Here is a 21,569-nt window from a genome sequence, read left to right on the forward strand (position 1 = left end):
TTATAAAACATTTTTGAAAATATAGAATTTTATGGGAATTATAATTAATTTTAATGGATGCCTGCTAAGTTCGGGATAAATCGATACAGAATTGCTTCAGGTACACTGGGAATGGTTCGTTCACTCCATGCATTCTCTACAATTTCCGTTTAACAATTTCTGGACAAAGTTATCAAAATGAAAAATCATGAAATATCCTAATACTATAAATGTGTTCCTTCACGTCTGACAGGAATCCATACCTCTACTTGGAATGCTTATCCTGCCGTATGGTAAGATCACTTTGACGGCTTTGGCCCCGCCTACGAGATATAAAATCCCCTCTGCGCGCGCTCCTCTCTCACGTTGTTGTTTGTTAAGTTAACATAATGACGTCAAAAAACCGGCAGCCACATCGAGACGAAAATCTGCCGCGATAAGCATTCCAAGTACAGGTATGAATTCCTGCGTATGGTCATAGGATGCTTAAATATTTTAAATAATCAATAATCAGCTAGGCTAATACCCAAGGCACTACCCAAGTCATCTATTATTATTGTCTTTAATTCAAGTGGCCGGGTTACAAAAAGTGGTTTATTTTGACTTGTTTCGGAGAAGAGTAAGGCTATGTTGTCATTTTACTCCGATTCTGTGGTGGCAAGTAGTTTGAGTCGGAGTAAAAACGTTTTTCCAAAATGGCTGCCTGTGGCCTTTTCAGCGGATAAATTCTGGCTAGCAGACGACAAAATCCGATATAATCCATTATACCTCCTTTTCAGAAGGAGTAAAAAGAGTAGCCCTAATACACCGGAACCAGCGAATAGTTTATGGGGTGGAGTAATTCTCATGGCCGGAACAGGCGAATAAAACGTTTTATGGTAAAAAGAGTACACTTTTAGTCCGAGAACAGGCGATAAGAAACCACCTACTTTTAGGTAATGCGTAGGAGGGTGGTGGAAAGCCCTTCATGCCACACGAGCCAACAGCTCCCCACACTAACTATATATTACCGTTAACCTTTACAAGTTTTTAGGGTTATCAATTAAAGGGCCTTAGGAAAATATTAATAATTCGTGACAACAGATCCGACCAATAAAATTCTGGAAATTTGAATTATTCAAATTCAAACGATACTGGGTGAATTATACTGGGTCCGTTTGAGCCAATCAACATATACGCGTTTATGTGTAACTCGCTTTTAATCAGCGATTTGTAATTCTTTGGAAAATGTTTGTACAACTACAAAGTCTAATGATAATAACGAACTAAGGTATTTGCTTCATGGTTTCAAAATTAACAGAAAATATTTTTAATTTAATTTTTTTTAAAAAAGGTTGTGATTTTAAATATCTATAATATCTATACATCGGTATGAATAAAATTTTATAACTTTAATTTCGACATATCGCCTCACTATAGTGAATTTGGGAATATATGATTTTCTGTTTAAAGCGAGTGGCGAATCCTGTCTTGTTGCATTCGCTAGCACCAGATGTCATTAGTGTAATAATAAAAAAGTTGAGTAAAAATCAAAATCTAGCCTAAAAGTTGTGGCAAATTAGGAGCGTCTCGCGTTGATTGGCTTTTCGGAATCACGTGATATTAACCTATTAAACACGTGGTTTCGGGAAGCCAATAGATAGCGGACAACTCGCCTTCGCTTTAAGTCCCCGTAAGGTGCTGCCACCTAGAAGCGCTTTTATAAGCATTTTTTTAATTTTATTTTAACTTTTTTTTGTAGAACTGGAACTTGCTTTAAGACTACGGAAATATTAGAAGGGGTTTCAGAAATGTTTTCAGTGGCTCAAGCATCACTAAAACACCTCAAATAAATGAAATAGCAGACGTTTCTATCATTAAACAAGTTTTACAAACTAATGTTTTCGCGTGTGTGAATACAACGCCTACCGATGATTTTAGCGTCGACGTGAAAAACCTGTGGCTTTTTGTGTCAACGCTGGTTATGACATTTTGAAAATTCAAACCACCCGCTAGGAAAAATTGAGATATTAAAATGAATGTCGAAGCAATATGACTTCGTATGGATTGAAGTTGACTTCTTTTGGCTAGCTAGGCGAATTTGTTAACTAACCAACCGGAAATATTTCATTCAGCGATCTCATTAAAGCATAAAGTATTCTACAAATGTTGTAACGTTTTGTTTAACATTTTCAAATTGATTTCTTCGTTAGCATTAAGTTTGAGGTTCGCCTGGAAGCCATTTCCTCAACTTAATGTTTCCCAAAATCATTAGTTTTTTCATTTCTTCGCGTTTTCCTGTTTATTTGAAAATTTTATCAGGGTTTCCAGAATATTTTCCCTGAATTTTCCTTGACCATATGTTTAAAAAAATTTCCGGACATTTCTACCGTCAAAAATAGACCATTTTAACTCTTATATTTAACATTTATCAGAAGTTAATTCATTTACTTCAGTTTATATTTTAGTATATAGGTGACTCTTCGCGGTTATGTTTTAGCTAAAAAATTGTTGCAATATTTATAAAACTAGACCATAAATTAAAATAAATATTATTATGCTATGTTTTAACTAACTTTCAATAAATAATTAATTTAAATTCATTGACTTTCCCCGACTTTTATTTGACAAATGTTTTAAATTCCCTTACTTTTTTGACAAACTCTTAAAATTCCCTGACTTTTTTTGACAAATTCTTTAAAAATCCCATACTTTTTTGACAAATTCTTAAAATAATCTAACTTTTTTGACCAATTCTTTAAATTATCTAACTATTTTTTGGGAAATTCTTAAAATTATCTGACTTTTTTTGACAAATTTTTAAAATTCCCTGACCTGATACAACCCTCATATAAAATATCAAACATTATACATCTGAAATTTATCAAATTAAATTTCATTTACAAACCTTATCCCGGTAAATGTAAATGTTATAACATATCTAAACTTTAAAATAAATTTACATAATGTCCGAAGGCTTAATAAAAAAAAAGATATATATATAAATATATAACATGTAGCTAATCAAAAAATTTACAACGGAAGAAGGTAGAAAATTAAACTTTTTGGCTATAGAAATAATTTTAATTTGACTTCTTCTAAAGGTATAAAGGCAGACAGTGTGGCAAATTTCGGGCCGAAAATATTTCCCTTAATTTCCCATAGGAAGCGTAAATCGCAAAGGCCCGGACAAAATGTCATAACAAAGGGGGGCCCAGTAGACTACTTTCCAGTCCCCCCCCCCCAAAGCATCCTCTCTTTGTGGCGCGTAAAAGGAACCACGACGGCAACCCATTATTTCAAAGATCCAAAGCTTTTTACGGCGAACCAAATTTGAGTTTAACGCGCGGGAAAAAACTTTAGGAAAAAACCACTTTGTTCCACGTCAGGCTTATTCTTCGCAGTCAGAATAAGTACTGTAATAGTGATTATCGTACCTCTAAAAAGGAGTTTTTTATATAAAAGGAATTAAAAAAATAACCTTGCGAACAAGTTGGGAAAGTTCTATACTTAAGAGTATACAAAACTAGGTGTTTCAGACCAAGGATTACGAAGGTTCGATAGATTAAACTTGGTTAACGTGGGTCGATTTAAAGTGTTTTCTTTATTGTTGTTAATTTTCCGGAAAAATAAAATGCGGAAAATTTTCCAGAAAATTTTCCACAAATCGGAAAAATATAAAATTTAAACATAAATTACTTTTTAAAGGTTTTTAACTTTTTATCGATATAAAATGTCTAATATCAGTAAACATACTACAAAATATTAATAGTGTTACATTGTTAATCAGTTTAAACTAGTCTAGAGGTTTAGTTTTACTTTTAGATTCGAAAAAATGAGGCGAAAATGCCGCTTTATTTAAACTTGCAAACAATGTATTAGACTAATCTAAAACTTTTTTTATATTTTTCGGAAAAATACGGAAAATTTTCCGACTTACAACACTAGTTTTCTTTAGAACAGCAACGCAGAGGGCAGGATGGAAAATTAGAAAAAGAGCAAACCAAACATGTTTTCCGTGTGAACCAGGTTTTACAGACGAAACATAACCACAACCAGGGCCGTGCAGAGGTATCCTGGGGCCCGGGGCAAACTTATTCGCGGGCCCCTTCGATTTACACCCCCCCTTGAGCCCTGAAAACTTCTCCCAAGTTATCTTAATTTGCACCCCCCCTTGAGCTTCTTCGATGGGCCCTACAGCTACGCCGCCCCCCCCCCGTGGGCCCTTTTCACCCGGGCCCCGGGGATTTTGCCCCCCCTGCCCCCCCTCTGCACGGCCCTGACCACAACAACGTAGACAAAAGATACTATTGAACAGTTTCAACTCCTTCTTGACCGCACCTTTAACTGTACTAAATTCCTTTATATAAATATAATAATAGCATTATATCCAAAATTGGGAATATCCTAATTCAACCTTCATAGCAAATTACAATCCAAAATACATTGTATTTGATGCAATTATAACGTATTAAATTGCAACTTTATTCTTATTTGATAAAAATTATACCCCATCACACTTTGAGGGATATTTCACTTGTTTTTAACGGTGTCCTGCTTATCCTTCTAACATACAGAATCTATACAAATACTGAATAAAGTAAAAATCTTTGGCAACACTACATTTTCGAGAAACCCACCTTTCAATTAAAAAGTCAATTATTTACGTTCAATATCTATGTATGAAATACGGTTCAACCGAATCATTGGTTTGAAAATATTTGTTCCGGGTTCATACAACCATTGGCGAGACAATTTAACTGATAATAGCATGTTTATCTACTGATATTTTCCTTGATATTTCCGGGTGCAAGAGCACATAATGTTTTAAGATAACCTCAAGTAGCATTTTATCTTATTTTGTAATTCTCCGTCACACCGTGTCAATAGAGCGTTCTATAAAATCGGTGTGGTGTGCTTTCCCCCTTTTGAGTTCCGAGGAGGTAAAGGTTTGACCGGTTTTTCGTGTGAGGGAAAAATATTTATCTGGCAAACCCGTAAGAAATTGAGAGCAGTCGATTTTTAGGAGTAGCGTAGTTGCTAGCCTAGGCTTCACTAATTTCCGCGCCGTTTTTCTTATTTTAAATGAGTTTTGTAATAAATGTATGATGGCAAATAAGCAAAATACTAGTCCCGATAAAAAGAAACTTAGATCATGAAAATATTCTTAACCCCAAACATACTTCAACACCTACAATCCCTCCAACTCTTAAAAGGTACGTCTCTAAAATATTCATATAAAGACAGGGCATAAGCCGAATTCTCTTATACCAAAGAATAACAATTGTTGTTAGTCCTGCTGAACTACCTCTATAGTCTGTATTAAAAGTTTGGCCGGTTTTGGGCCGATTTTATAGAACGCTCTATTGCTAACTAAACCCATCTTTTTATAGCGTTACTCATAACATGATTGACATTTAAACTAAATTAAATATTATTATATGTAAGAGAAGTAATAAAGATCAATCTCTAATACGAAAAAATTAGAGCAAATTGTTCTTATATCAAATTTTAAGAATTTTTTACCTATTTAAATAACTTTTTGGACCCTCATAAATTTCCCTTTAGTTTTTCTATCGACAAAACAATACCCTGATATATCAAGGTTTTACAGGAAGGCTATTCTGTAAAAATCAAAAATCCCAAAAAAACATCGGATATCGAATAAACAAACCATCGATTTTGTAAGTTCAATTTTAAGTAGCGGCAGTATGTTACGCTATATCCGGTATTAGAGTCCAATCATAAACTAAATGCTTAAGCGGACGACAAATATCTGTTTATTTTTGGTGCCCAAGACTTAAATTGGCACCATGTCGAACCATTTCATTAAAATTACTTACGTCGCCATTACAGACCGCTACGATTTTGAATTTGACCAATACTATCGATAGTTTGATATTTCGATAGCAGCCCCTCCCAGATCTGTATGAACCCTGTTATACAGTGTGTTTCAAAAGGTTATGCAAAAATTTGAAGGAGTTGTAGGGGGTGAGTTGAGAAGTATGCCTGTTTTTCCCCCATTTTCCTACGATGAGTGAAAAGAGCGCCAGAGAGCTTCAAAGTGTGGCCTACTAGCCCCTGGAAGTAGGCTGCAACCAGTGTTTCAAAAAGGGTTTGTAAAATCAGAAGGAAAATAAATATGTATGTATGTATGTATGCAGTAGGGATTTTAACTCACCCCCTACAACTCCTTCAAATTTTTGCATAACCTTTTGAAACACCCTGTATACGTTGCAGAATTCAGTAGCTTCCTAATATTTTTAATACTTAAAAGCGTAGGTTAAAATGTCTAAAAAGGTGATATTTCTTTGGCAAAGGACACGCAACTCTTTCTCTCTCATTCTGACTAGCCAATATAACATTTTCGTGCCGGGCAATAGAGATTTTAAAATTTCCGGCTTCCTGGTGCCGGCAAGCTAAGGAGGGCTTTCATAAGTTGCACCATAAAAATTTCCCCTTAAACGATGTTGTTACCCTTTTTTTGTTGCCAGATTTTTTATTATATATTTCGTGAAAAGAAAAGATTGAAAAAGAGAAGCGATATTACACTTTTATGACAAAACTGTCTTTATGGGTTTGAAGCCAGTTGCGCGGAAAATACTTTCAAACGTTATATTGTACTGCCGAACTAGCTTTTGTTAAGGGTGCTTAGTTAGACATAAAAGCCATGATTTACGGTGAATAGCTTTTACGTTTCCTATAATCATTTCGATAATATCCACAAAAATTTACATTTAAATTAAAATTATGGTCTATTTTCGACCTACATACGTCTGTAGAAGTGTTGAATGAATGAATATCTATTAGCTCAATCATATGTAACATAATTACTCATAAGTGTTCCAGAACTAAATTTTCTCAATGAGACCTTGTTGCAAGGATATGACGTAATTGACGTCACTTCCCAGTCGATGACGGTTTTATCGTCATCAAAATTAGTCCGTATTTTCTTTGGTGGCTGTGAAACAAGATCTCATTTAAATTTTTAATACAGAGATGTTAAACAGAGGCACACTTATGAGTAATTACGTTAATGTACAAGTCCCTTTTAAAACAGGGAGGAATCCATTTCTGGATCCGTGAGCAGTTTAAAGCATAAAACGATATAAACTTTAAAATCGGAATTAAAGTTGCATTAACAATATTTGAAAAAATTTCCACTATTTACAAAACATTTTATAATTACAATAAAAATCCAAGCAAAAGGGCGACACAATCTTCCGACCGATCAAGCACTACCGAAACTCGGACACTCGATGAGGATCATGGTTGGACATAAGGCACTAGTCACGTCATTTAACTACTAAAATATATGCTCTGACTACTAAAATTAATCCAAATCTGGGGCTCACTAGTCAATTTGACCTCAGACCACCAAATAAGGGACGGTGTTGCTAAGCTTAAACGTGCGTTTTCAAATGGCAACGCGTAGCGCGCGCCCCCTCAAGTCAGTCGTCCGCATTTTATCTACTCGCGTTTCACGTGACTATTAAATTCGTCTGCATAATAAGTCTAATGGTGATGTTATGAGTATTTGTAAGTTGACAGTTTTAGTATCTTAGAATAATGCCCTCAATAAGGTGTTCGTATGGTTCTTGTAAAAATGATAAAAGAAAAATGTCACGTTTATTAAGATTCCTAACCCAAAAATATCACTATCCAAAATGTGAAACGTGGGTAAAGGCATGTGGTAGAATTGATTTCACTATGAATGACGTTCTAAGCCGCCACAAAAATAACAAAGCATAGGGGTGGGGACACCCGTGGGGGAAGTATCCCGACCACTTATACTTAATTCTGAACTAAACACGCGTACTCCTTTACAATTTAAAATTTTCTCAGTTTACTGTTACAGTTTCAAGGCTCAAATTTAAGGAAAGGGTTTTAAAATCTATAAAAGGTGAGGAAAATCGATGGAAATTATTTTAGAAATATATTTTGCTTTTTAAAATAATTCCAAAAAATAACTCTTTAATTCTAAAACATTTCCAATATCTGTGCCTTCATAGATCCCAACTACCCCTTAAATAAACCTTCCAACTGCTTTGATTAAAGCATTTTTTATTTAATAGATTAAGAACCCATAAATGTAAACATACATCGTGTACAACGTGCAATAAATCGTTTAAATCACAACTGAGTCGACATATTAGACGTTGCAGTCTAAATAGGCCGTGGGCCGAGGATCAAAAAGACGCTTAGTTTTTAATTCATCTTATAGGCTTCCCATACAAAGATTTCTCAGTTTAGCCAAGTAGTACGAGTAATTCTAAGTCAAAAACCGTGTTTTCCGCATTTCTATCGTGGTTCAGTGGGCGAGGGTGGGCAAAGGTGGGCGGTAAATCGGAGGTTTGTTTATCCGTTATTTGCGGGTGATCTACTTGGGCGATTTTGATAAACATTACGTCAAACGATAGATAACAATCTTGGCTTTCTCCCATGTATACATTTATTACCCATAATGCATTGAAAAATGAAAATATTCGAGTTTGAAGAAAAATTTCAAAAATAAAATATTCAATATTATTAAAAAACTGCATCATAGAATAAAATAAAAAAATTAATAATTTTTGTTCTACATTTGCCTTGGTCTAAGTGTAATTTTAAGTCATAGAACTTTAAAATCGACTTATTACAAAGCGAGTAATTAATTTTTTAAGTTAGGCCCCGGACGCAGAAACAATATCAAAATTAACATGGAAATATTGAATTTAATAGGAAAAGGGTGAATTTTGGCACAAACCTAGTGCCTAAGATTTTAATCAAAATTCTATTCCCCCTTTCCGCCCCCTTCTGTAAAATATGACTATTACACGGTTTATATCATATCTTTTGATCTAACTATCATACAATGTTGTTTTAGAGCTCGATCGATAGAGAATTAGCTAGTTTGTTTTTCAGTTCTAACCAATTTAATCAGTACACACAAAAGCAATAAAAGTGTTTTAATAATTTTATCCCCATCACTGCTTCCCCTCCCCTTTTTTCAATTCCCTTTCATCACCCGCTCGTGGGAGTGACTGGGTCATGGCTCTATGTTGCCATCTAGTGAGCAGGAGGTATAATACACCGCGTCTAATAAGCGCGGGAACTTATAGCAGAGATGTCTAACAAAGATTAATTATTTAGGAAAATGGGTGATACTCGCGACGATTGCATTATACATTACGATGATATTGCAGGAGAAATAATACCATTTTCGGAAAATACCTTTCAACAAGTACGGACATACGCGGAGAAATGGTCAATGTACAACGAAGGAAGTGAGGGTAAATTAGCAAAGGCCTTCCGCGCTCTTGGTTTAAATCAAATCCCTTGTGACCAAGGCTTCCATCGCCGATGCTATGCAAGATTTGTTGACAAAAGACAATTAGAAAGAAGTTCAACGCTTAAGACGAAACGGAAACAACCGATTTCGACCCAAAGCCATGACGCTGAAGGAGAAATCCCGAAAAAATACCTTCGCACAACTTTAATCTCAGCGACATCCTATCCAACAAGCGGTAAGTCTAGCGTTATACTACCGAAAGACTGCCTTTTTTGTAAATGCGCTCACTGTCAAAATATTAAAGTACAAGCCAACGAAGACCATTTATCCGATTCTTCAGATGATTTAAGTTAGTAGGGCCTTATGATATATATTTTAAGTTGTATAAAGCAAATAAAAAAATGTGCTTTCTCAATAGTTAATGTTGGTTTCTACCTAACCTTTGACGTTTTAAGTATTAAAACAGGAGTATACAAACTTCGAATCTTTAGCATTTAGCGATCTCGACTTTCAAACGTTATATCTCGAAAATACTAAAATCTTATACATGTAGATAAGAAATAGTTTGAAAAAATTTGGCGATTCAGATCTTCCGAATGGTGATTTTTAAAATTAAAATGTTGGGTACCCCTGTTTTAAAAAATAATTAAAGCTAGCGTTAATAAAATTTTACACGTCATCCAACTTTCTTCGATAACTTCAACACTCTCTCTCCCACGTAGTAACGAAACCCTAAAGCCGGAACCGCTACTTTAATCAATTATATTTTCGATTTGCAATTAATGAAAGAAATGTTTGGACTATGCCTTTGATTAAATTGGTTGAGATTGAAAATAGGTTTGGTTACGTAAATTAAAAAGCAAACTAGCTAATTCTCTATCGCTCGAGCTCTAAAACAAAATTGTACGATAGTTAGATCAAAAGATATGATCCAAACCGTGTAATAGTCATATTTTACCGAAGGGGGCGGAAAGGGGGAAAATCACTTGGACCCTGGAGGGCTTTTGGAATTTTGGTTAGGACTTTATTCGCTAGGTTGGTGCCAATATTTACCCTTTTCCTATTAAATTCAATATTGCCATGTTAGTTTTGATATTGATTCTGCGTCCGGGGCCTAATTTCAAAAATTAATTACTCGCTTTATAATAAGTCGATTTTAAAGTTCCATGACTTAAAATTACACTTAGACCAAGGAGAATGTAGAACTAAAACTATTAGTTTTTTATTTTATTCTATGATGCAGTTTTTTAATAATATTGAATATTTTATTTTTGAAATTTTTCTTCAAACTCGAATATTTTCATTTTGCAATGCATTATGGGTAATAAATGTATACATGGGAGAAAGCCAAGATTGTTATCTATCGTTTGACGTAAAGTTTCTGAAAATCGCCCAAGTAGATCACCCGCAAATAACGGATAAACAAACCTCCGATTTACCGCCCACCTTTGCCCACCCTCGCCCACTGAACCACGATAGAAATGCGGAAAACGCGGTTTTTGACTTAGAATTACTAGTACTACATGGCTAAACTAAGAAACCTTTGTATGGGAAACCTATAAGATGAAGTGAACGATACGGAGCCTCGGCCCACGGCCTAAAACCCTCACAAAGTAAACTTAGGCAAAGTAGAAGAGATCCAAGCTTGCATAGTTGCAACTTACCAAACACGTTTTTACCAAGGCTTAGTGTGTTATTTAATATTATAATTCCGACACCACATTGTATGATCTTCCCCAACGCGACCATAATTAACATTTTTTCTATTAAAAATAAAGAATTTAACATTAATTATATTAAATCAAAATAGCTCATTATTGAAAATAGAAATAAAGTAAGTGAAACTATCAAACGATTTTGCACCAGCTTACGTGTTAAGGAAATGCGTGGTAAGTTTAACCTCAGACCACCAAATATTTGGTGGTCTGAGATATAATTAAACTTTTACTCACTTTAAAATCAATTATTTCGACTATGAACTCCAGACTCAAGAGTGGTCATCGCTGTGTCGCCTCTGAGGCTACTCCGATAAAACGCCGCGAAACATTTAAAATTTTGAAACGAGGTTTTGTTTGCGTAGATAAAATTCCCAAAGCCGCCACTGCGGCGCTAGCGTCAGGCGTTGCTCTAATCTCCCCGTATTTCCTATTAAGATGACCGTCCCTTATTTGGTGGTCTGAGATTTGACTAGTGAAAAATTTCCCTAAATATTCATTAATAATGGCAAATATGGCGTATCATAAATTCATTTTTCATCAATCCTATTTTGTTTAAAAAAAATTGTAATCGGCCAAAGTCATGTAACTCCTATTACCATTCTGACGGGTAAAGCAAAATGTTGGCTGTCCTTCTTGTTTTTATTCCCTCATTTTTACCCCCACTAGTTAGTGACTGCTAAAATAAGTTAAGATAGGAGGCTCACTAGTCAGGCTGACTACAACTCTGATGCGGATATGGGTGATGTCTTTTACCGACGCGCCACAGAGCGGGCATCCGGAATTTTAGTCCAAGACATCGACAAAACTCGCAGCCGTTGGGTGGGCTCCCGAACGAGCGAGGAAAAGAAGATGGCTTGGTCGGTCGTTATTGTAGAAGAGTTCTATCTCCACAGCCTCCTTATTGCTGTACAGAGCGAAACTTTTACGCTTCTCAATTTCTTGACGCCATTTCGTCGTCGCGTTTTTCCGAACTGCCTTCTCCACGATCTTCGCCCCTGCGCGGGTGTAATAATCAGCTACGCTAATACCCAAGGTGCCACCTTGGCCTAAGTCATCAAGCGACTTTTAAAGCCATTAATTCAGGTGGCCGGGTTTCAATGCGTAGGAGGGTGGTGGAAAGCCCTTCATGCCACGCGAGCCTACAGCTCCCTACACTGACCGCACACGATCTAAGGCAAAGACTATATATACGCTTCGCTTACTAGACAGGCGTCTCCGTACGAAAAACCTGTTAACACTTTCGAAACCCGGGAGAAGCCTTTGACCAGCCGTTAGAGGCGCCACTAGCAGCACTCTGAGGCGCGGGGAAAATTTTGACCAGCGTCTGCTATCGTATGCAAGTTGAGCCATTGAACACGCCAGTCTATTTATATATATAGTCTTTGATCTAAGGCTTCGACGCGTTCAACCAATCGAGTAGCGTGGCCCATGGCTCTCAGGTATACGTATACTTTCACTGCTGCGCGATGCGGGTTCATGTGGATCAACTGGCCCAAGTAGACCAGCCGCACGTTCGTCAAAGGTTGACCAAGCCACTTTTGCAGTTAAGAAATTTCCACCAACCGCTGCCTTTCCAACTGAAAATTGCGTTTGCTCGAGCTTCCGGGTGGTAGGTTCTTTGAATCAAAGCACTTCGTTGGCGTATGTTAGGCTGGGTATAACGACAGCCTTCCAAATGCTCCGAGCGACTGTGTAGGCGTTGTACGAGTGGCATCCTTTACGCTTGATCGCGCCTTTAAGACGTCCAGATTTAGATCGAAGATTGGATTCGTAAGGTTGGAAATAATTTTCTTCCGTACTAAATGAAACCCCGAGGTAAACAATCTCGGATGTGAAACCAATCGGCGAACCTTGAAGGCTCAGCGATTCAACGTTTGATCTATTACCGCCTGAGAATTGCAGTATTTTACATTTATTCGAGTCCATAGTCCGAAGCAAATTTTCCGCAGATATCCAAAAGGCGTTGAAAGTCATAGAGAAACTCCGCAATCGCGTTCAAGTAGTCGGCAAAAGGAATTATTGGCCAGAAATTACGTGCGATACATCGAGGCGAGTGCTGGATACGGAAGCCGAGATTTGGCTAAACACAGAGCCAAAAGAACTAGTAACCCTGTGATTTGGCTAAACACAGAGCCAAAAGAACTAGTAACCCTGTGATTTGGCTAAACACAGAGCCAAAAGAACTGGAGACAATTAGCAACCCTGTGATTTGGATAAACACAGAGCCAAAAGAACTAGCAACCCTGTGATTTGGCTAAACACAGAGCCAAAAGAACTGGAGACAATTAGCAACCCTGTGATTTGGATAAACACAAAGCCAAAAGATCTGGAGACAATGGGCAACCCTGTGATTTGGCTAAACACAGAGCCAAAAGAACTGGAGACAATGGGCAACCCTGTGATTTGGATAAACACAGAGCCAAAAGAACTGCAGACAATGGCAAACCCTGTGATTTGGTTAAACACAGAGCCAAAAGAACTGCAGACAATGGCAAACCCTGTGATTTGGTTAAACACAGAGCCAAAAGAACTGGAGACAATGGGCAACCCTGTTTCAGTCCCAATCCAGGAAGTTGAAATGGTACCGAACCAATACCGGTAAGATGTAGATGCGTAAATGGTCCGTAGGTGGTCAACAAACTTAAGGGAATGCCGAGCTGGAGAAGATTGTTCCATAAAATGTGCCGATTAACACTATCTTCAATACGAGCAATTTCTATAAGTTGCGTCAGAGTGAATAGATTATCCGAACCTCCGCGATCCTTTCTTAAGCCGTTCTGGAGTTCGCCCAGGACACCTGTCTCCTCCACTATACAGCTAAGATACAGCTTTGAAAGGCACTGTGAAATTGGGATTGGTCTGTAGCCGTTGAGTTCTTCAGGATCTTTGTCTCGCCCTTTAAAGATCAGCCGAATTTCAGTGGCTGACCAGGCTTCCAGAGATTGAGTTCGAAGCTAGGATTACAGAGAATTTTAAGAGATAACTCGGGAAGAGCTCGTAAAAGTTCCTAAAGAATTTGGTCTTCACCCAAGGCTTTCCAAGAGGAAGAGAGCTAGTCAATCGTAGCATTTAACTCCGCGGACAAGATGTGTTCCATGAGGGAGTCTTCGGGGTCAACAGTAGGTACGCACTCTGGTGTCGCGCTTTCCATGAGGGAGTCTTCGGGGTACGCACTTTGGTGTCACGATCATATCCCGAGCGATAAGAGGAGTGTGCAGTTGAAATAGTAAACTGACCTCATTGTCTACGAATTCTTCTACGTGTTTCTACTAACTCCGTTTTCACGTTAATCTCTTTGATTTTTAAGGCTACCAAGTGTTTGACCTTGTGGTCCTTATGGTCCAGGAAGACACTCTAAAGATGTTCCCTCTCTCGGGCCTCTTGGGGATAAATATTTTACTTTCTAGCCAGTTTATGGCTGTTTCTATTTGCCCTTTTACTCAATGAACTCATTGAATTGGAAATAGTGTAATCTTAAGTGTATAATATTGTAATATAAGTGTACGGCCAAATTAAGGAAAATTTTTGGCACACGATAACACTAAGCATCTTGACACCATAAGGTTGATAGATGGTAGATTTCCACATCTGGTACGGACACTCTGACAAATATGTTAGATGTACACTTTCCGGACTCTAAGGTCACCAGCAATGGTGGCACTGACATTCTCCCTTTGAGGATCGATCGAACCAAAAGGGATGATTGGGCTGTGGCGAATAAGGTCGTCACGCATTCTAGGCTTATATGGGCTATAAATTCATTTAAACCATAAGTCCCCGGGACCGGACGGGATTTTTCCTATCCTTTTACAGGAGGGCAGTGATATTCTCTGCCCTCTGCTCCTGAGAATCTACAGGGCTTGTATTGCTCTAGGGCATATACCTAGCACCTGGAAGTTGTCTCATGCAATTTTTATACCTAAGCCTAAGGCAATTAGTCTTACTTCTTTTCTCCTAAAAATTCTGGAGAAAATGGTGGACAATTATATTAGAGAAGAGGTTATTCGTAACTCCTATGTCGGCTGCTCAACATGCCGATCAGAAAGGCAGGTCTACTGAGACCGCCCTGCATGGTATCAGCAGCTGCCTGGAAAAGACAATTGAGTTCAAGGAAATTGCGCTACCGGTTTTTAGAGATATAAGGTCTCCAGAGCGGTCATACTGAGGGCTGCAAAAAGATTTGGTATCAATGACACATTGTGCCTTAGGACAGGGCCGTGCAGAGGTATCCTGGGGTCCGGGGTCAAAGTTACTCGCGGGCCTCTTCGATTTGCACCCCCCCCCCCTTGAGCCCTGAAACTTTTTCCCAAGTTACCTTGATTTGCACCCACCCCTTGAGCTTCTTCGATGGTCCCTACAGCTACGGGCCCCCTCATGGGCCCTTTTCATCCGGGCCTCAGGGATTTTACCCCCCTTACACCCCCCTCTGCACGGCCCTGCCTTTGGATCAAATCCATGTTGACGGACCGGAAAGTGACATTCTCCTTGCTGGATGATTCCCTTACGGTCTCCACCAGTCGTGGTGGATGAACTCGTTCGGAGGTTGAACAGGGAAGGATGCCGCTGTTTCGGTTACACTGATGATATTGCTATCATCATTACTGGGAAATTCCCGGTAACGGTAAAGGATGTAATGATGAGGGCTCTAATATATTAGCACCGTATGGTAATCTCGTGGTTCAAATTTTAAATTCCAAGCATTCCAAGGGAGCTTCTTTCCCTATTTAACCCCCCCCCCCCGCTTATTTTGAATCACCAGCCTGTACAAGCATTTTCTGTTATGACCGCGAGTACCGCTAGAGTGTGCCGATGTTTGTTCTTTTCACTTTTTCCCGTACCGGACCGTCTTTGTTGTTAATTAGTCCATGGTTCCACCGAGGAGCAACAAACACAGCACCCCACACAAGGAGAACGCAACCCTTTAAAAGTCGTCTATTTTCTTGCGTACAGTTTTCATTGGTTAGACGCTTGAGCGCCTGCTGCCGTCGGAAGGGAAAATTCGGAAATTGTCTTTCCCCCGCCCGTAAAACGTGCTCGTCCAATGAAATTTGCACACAACAATGCGTTATAAATATAAGTTCCATTGTAGAAACTTAGTCACCATCTGCATGTCATTTGACACGATATTTATTAATCTTAATTTATTTTAAGATTAAACAAAAATGCATACTCGAATGACTCACAAACAATAACGCATTATAAAGTGCGAGTTCGGCTAGATAGCGACCACTTTGTTGATTCAACAACAACACCTACAACAGCAACAACAACAACAACAACGACGACACCAACAACATCTAACTACATTTCAGTAGTAGCAATAGCTTCACATCAAACTATATTTCGATGTGAAACTAAAAACAACGACGGTTCTATTGACCCAAGAAAAAAAAAAGCGAATGGCCGTATCGTAAGTCGTAAATTTTCACGAGACGGTAAAAATCCTTCGGGTATTGGGTCAGTTTGAGGCTAAAACTTAGAAGCGTTGATAGCGGAGGGCAAAAAGTCTCCTAGGAATTAAGAATTTTCTCCGATCTCCCCTCGCGATCCGAGGACATGGACTCGCCGACGGGGATAAGAAGGGATTAAAGGCCTCTGGTGTCGCGAGAGTGGTCGAGAAGGTTCGAATTCCCATACAGGCCAGGCGACCCACTATACACACTTCGCGGACCAGAAAATAAACGCGAAGGATCAGGGCATTGCCTTTACCCTATTTATCACTTTGTCTTAAATACCGGGTGATACTTCGGTATTATTATCCTGACAACGGACACTTAATGTTTCAACATTGGTTACTTCATTTAAGATTCGACAATTTTAAGTGAACAGCGGGACAAGCTTACGACAGCGAAGATTGTAAATTCTCATTTAGTTAGCTACGGGTGGATGGATACTTAGTACGGAGTTACGAGGACATTAAAAGCCGTCTATACACTCTTTTACGAAGTCGGCCATTTCATTACGGGACTAATTTAAAATAGTACAGGCAAAGGCGCCTGCACTTGCTCATCAGCTCGAGACGTCGCGTGAAGCGGCCTTGCATGCACTATTTCAAATCAGACCTGTGATAAAATGGCAGCTCTCACAAATAAGGATATAAAAGAGTGTATACATGGTCCTTCTCTCCACTGGAAGGTGACTGTCCGCGCGACACGCGTGCTATACAGCTAGCCAACTTACAGTAAACAAGCACGTGGTCAGTCTTTAAATCACGAAGAGCTTTGTAGATCACTCCTAAAATTATCCCCGAAAGTCGAGTTACTCGAGGATTGAGGAGATGTGACTCTGAAGTAGTGTTGTTAATTTTCCGGAAAAATAAAATTTTAAAAATTTTCAGCAAATCGGAAAAATAAAAAATTGAAACATAAATTACTTTTTAAGGGTTTTTAATGATTTTAACTTCTTATCGATATAAAATGTCTAATATCAGTAAACATTAATTAAAACCATAAATAGTGTTAAATTGATAATCAATTTAAACTAGTCTAGATGTTTAGTTTTACTTTCAGATCCGAAAAAATGAGACGAAAATGCCGCTTTATTTAAATTTGCAAACAATATTAGACTAATTATGGAATGAAAACTTTTATTATTTTTTTCCGAAAAATTTTCCGAGTGGGAAATTTTCCGAATTACAACACTAAAGTGTACCGACGAAAAATGAGGTTACGGCTTATAGAGAGAGCGTAAACGACCCGTTGCCCCGAGCAACGAAGGATTCGTCTTACACAGGAAATACAAAGTCTCGAAAACGTCTTTCGGATTGAGATCAACGCCGGGTTATAATATTATTCTCTCTCTCCTCCTTCATCTTGTCGAAAGCCGGGACACTCCACGCTGACTCTAACCCGACGCTGAAAGATGAAAGAAAGCTCACGGACTTCACCCCATTAACGCTTTTGATTCAACTACGAAGTAAAAGTGTTTTCTAAAATATATTTATCTCAGGTGAGACGGACTCTTTTTACGGTTAAAAGGGTTTTAATTTCCACGAAAGCGGCGCTTCAGTCGCCCATAGAACCAGAAGCCCCTAATTTTATTCAGAAGAGTATCAGTTAGTCTTAAAAACTAATGAAAGCTATGGGTGGAATAAAGTATAATTAACGTTATTCCAAAAAAGATGAACAATAAAATAGGGTTACTTGAAATAAATTTAGCAGCGGAAGTCAGGGAACTGGCACGCTTATATCAAACATAATTATAAATTTATAGCAGAAATTATACAGTGGATTTGATTTGTTCTCTTTTCGTCTTTCCCCAGAATAACAAGAACGCTACACTTTTCCAGAATAACAAAGACGCTACATTTCCCCAGAATAACAAGGACGCTACATTTCCCCAGAATAACAAGGACGCTACATTTCCCCAGAATAACAAGGACGCTACATTTCCCCAGAATAACAAGGACGCTACATTTCCCCAGAATAACAAGGACGCTACATTTCCCCAGAATAACAAGGACCCTACACTTTCCCAGAATAACAAGGATGCTACATTTCCCTATAATAACAAAAACGCTACATTTTCCAAAAATTTCAAGGACTGCTACATTTTCCAACAATATCATGGACTGCTACATTTTCCCACAATATCAAGGACTGCTACATTTTCCCACAATATCAAGGACTGCTACATTTTCCCACAATATCAAGGACTGCTACATTTTCCCACAATATCAAGGACTGCTACATTTTCCCACAATATTAAGGACTGCTATATTTTCTCACAATATTAAGGACTGCTACATTTTCCCACAATATTAAGGACTGCTACATTTTCCCACAATATCAAGGACTGTTACATTTTCCCACAATATCAAGGACTGATCCATTTTCCCAGAATATCAAGGACTGCTACATTTTCCCACAATATCAAGGACTGCTCCATTTTCCCAGAATATCAAGGACTGCTACATTTTCCCAGAATATCAAGGAGTGCTACATTTTTCCACAATATCAAGGACTGCTACATTTTCTTGTTACTAGGTAAATACGCTTACGAGCCAAAAAAATTTTCAGTATCGCGTTTCGGATAAAAACGTTATTTTGGAATCGGACAATAATTGGAAAAGAGAAGAATTTCGAAAATAAATTTGTACGTTTATTATTCCTTGTTAGAGGGACGGCCAATACGAGACCGTGTCTAGCTTCTAAATAATTAGATAGGCTTAAAATCTGTTTAGATGTATAAATATAAGAGTATATTGGAGACTTACAAATGCAGCAAAGGCCCTTTTTGCCCAGACCAACGAGCATGTTGAGGCACAAGTTACAGTAGGCAGGGCGGTTGAAGTGTTTCAGTCTCCACACGTGATGACCATCGTCTTTCACGTTCTGAAACGTTTAGAAACTAATTAACGAGGGATAGTTAAAATAATGCAATACCGTATATTATGGGTGGGTCAAAATAATTTTTATATATTAAAGCAGATTTTATAATATGGCCCCGGGTGGGTCAAATTAAATTTTTATTTCAAAGCAGATTTTATAATATGGCCCCGGGTGGGTCAAATTAAATTTTTATTTCAAAGCAGATTTTATAATATGGCCCCGGGTGGGTCAAAATAAATTTGGTATTTTAAAGCAGATTTTATAATATGGCCCCGGGGTAGGTCAAAATAAATTTTTATTTTAAAGCAGATTTTATAATATGGCCCCGGGTGGGTCAAAATAAATTTGGTATTTTAAAGCAGATTTTATAATATGGCCCCGGGTGGGTCAAAATAAATTTGGTATTTTAAAGCAGATTTTATAATATGGCCCCGGGTGGGTCAAAATAAATTTGGTATTTTAAAGCAGATTTTATAATATGGCCCCGGGTGGGTCAAAATAAATTTGGTATTTTAAAGCAGATTTTATAATATGGCCCCGGGGTAGGTCAAAATAAATTTGGTATTTTAAAGCAGATTTTATAATATGGCCCCGGGTGGGTCAAAATAAATTTGGTATTTTAAAGCAGATTTTATAATATGGCCCCGGGGTAGGTCAAAATAAATTTTTATTTTAAAGCAGATTTTATAATATGGCCCCGGGTGGGTCAAAATAAATTTGGTATTTTAAAGCAGATTTTATAATATGGCCCCGGGTGGGTCAAAATAAATTTGGTATTTTAAAGCAGATTTTATAATATGGCCCCGGGTGGGTCAAAATAAATTTGGTATTTTAAAGCAGATTTTATAATATGGCCCCGGGTGGGTCAAAATAAATTTTTATTTTAAAGCAGATTTTATAATATGGCCCCGGGTGGGTCAAAATAAAATTTGTATTTTAAAGCAGATTTTATAATATGGCCCCGGGTGGGTCAAAATAAATTTTGTATTTTAAAGCAGATTTTATAATATCGCCCCGGGGTAGGTCAAAATAAATTTGGTATTTTAAAGCAGATTTTATAATATGGCCCCGGGGTAGGTCAAAATAAATTTGGTATTTTAAAGCAGATTTTATAATATGGCCCCGGGTGGGTCAAAATAAATTTGGTATTTTAAAGCAGATTTTATAAAATGGCCCAGGGTGGGTCAAAATAAATTTGGTATTTTAAAGTAGATTTTATAATATGGCCCCGGGTGGGTCAAAATAAATTTGGTATTTTAAAGCAGATTTTATAATATGGCCCCGGGTGGGTCAAAATAAATTTTTATTTTAAAGCAGATTTTATAATATGGCCCCGGGTGGGTCAAAATAAATTTTTATTTTAAAGCAGATTTTATAATATGGCCCCGGGTGGGTCAAAATAAATTTTGTATTTTAAAGCAGATTTTATAATATGGCCCCTTGTGGGTCAAAATAAATTTGATATTTTAAAGCAGATTTTATAATATGGCCCCGGGTGGGTCAAAATAAATTTGGTATTTAAAGCAGATTTTATAATATGGCCCCTTGTGGGTCAAAATAAATTTGATATTTTAAAGCAGATTTTATAATATGGCCCCGGGTGGGTCAAAATAAATTTGGTATTTTAAAGCAGATTTTATAATATGGCCCAGGGTGGGTCAAAATAAATTTGGTATTTTAAAGCAGATTTTATAATATGGCCCCGGGTGGGTCAAAATAAATTTTGTATTTTAAAGCAGATTTTATAATATGGCCCCGGGTGGGTCAAAATAAATTTTGTATTTTAAAGCAGATTTTATAATATGGCCCCGGGTGGGTCAAAATAAATTTTGTATTTTAAAGCAGATTTTATAATATGGCCCCGGGTGGGTCAAAATAAATTTGGTATTTTAAAGCAGATTTTATAATATGGCCCCGGGTGGGTCAAAATAAATTTGGTATTTTAAAGCAGATTTTATAAAATGGCCCAGGGTGGGTCAAAATAAATTTGGTATTTTAAAGTAGATTTTATAATATGGCCCCGGGTGGGTCAAAATAAATTTGGTATTTTAAAGCAGATTTTATAATATGGCCCCGGGTGGGTCAAAATAAATTTTTATTTTAAAGCAGATTTTATAATATGGCCCCGGGTGGGTCAAAATAAATTTTTATTTTAAAGCAGATTTTATAATATGGCCCCGGGTGGGTCAAAATAAATTTTGTATTTTAAAGCAGATTTTATAATATGGCCCCTTGTGGGTCAAAATAAATTTGATATTTTAAAGCAGATTTTATAATATGGCCCCGGGTGGG

General features: G+C 37.5%; 1 protein-coding gene across 4 annotated transcripts in view; it reads right to left on the reverse strand.

Annotated features, from left to right (window-relative positions):
* The window catches only part of Dgk (diacyl glycerol kinase 1), a 193,722-nt gene that overhangs the window by 35,898 nt on the left and 136,255 nt on the right, over positions 1 to 21,569 (reverse strand). For all 4 annotated transcript variants that reach the window (XM_090158525.1, XM_090158524.1, XM_090158522.1 and 1 more), the window contains exon 11: positions 19,163 to 19,280. In XM_090158525.1, coding sequence (XP_090014651.1) covers positions 19,163 to 19,280 — 118 coding nt within the window. The remainder of the gene's footprint in view (positions 1 to 19,162; positions 19,281 to 21,569) is intronic.

The sequence above is a fragment of the Leiobunum rupestre genome, chromosome 9 (assembly GCF_980474605.1).
Source record: "Leiobunum rupestre chromosome 9, qqLeiRupe1.1.hap1, whole genome shotgun sequence".
In the NCBI taxonomy this organism is placed as follows: domain Eukaryota; kingdom Metazoa; phylum Arthropoda; class Arachnida; order Opiliones; family Sclerosomatidae; genus Leiobunum; species Leiobunum rupestre.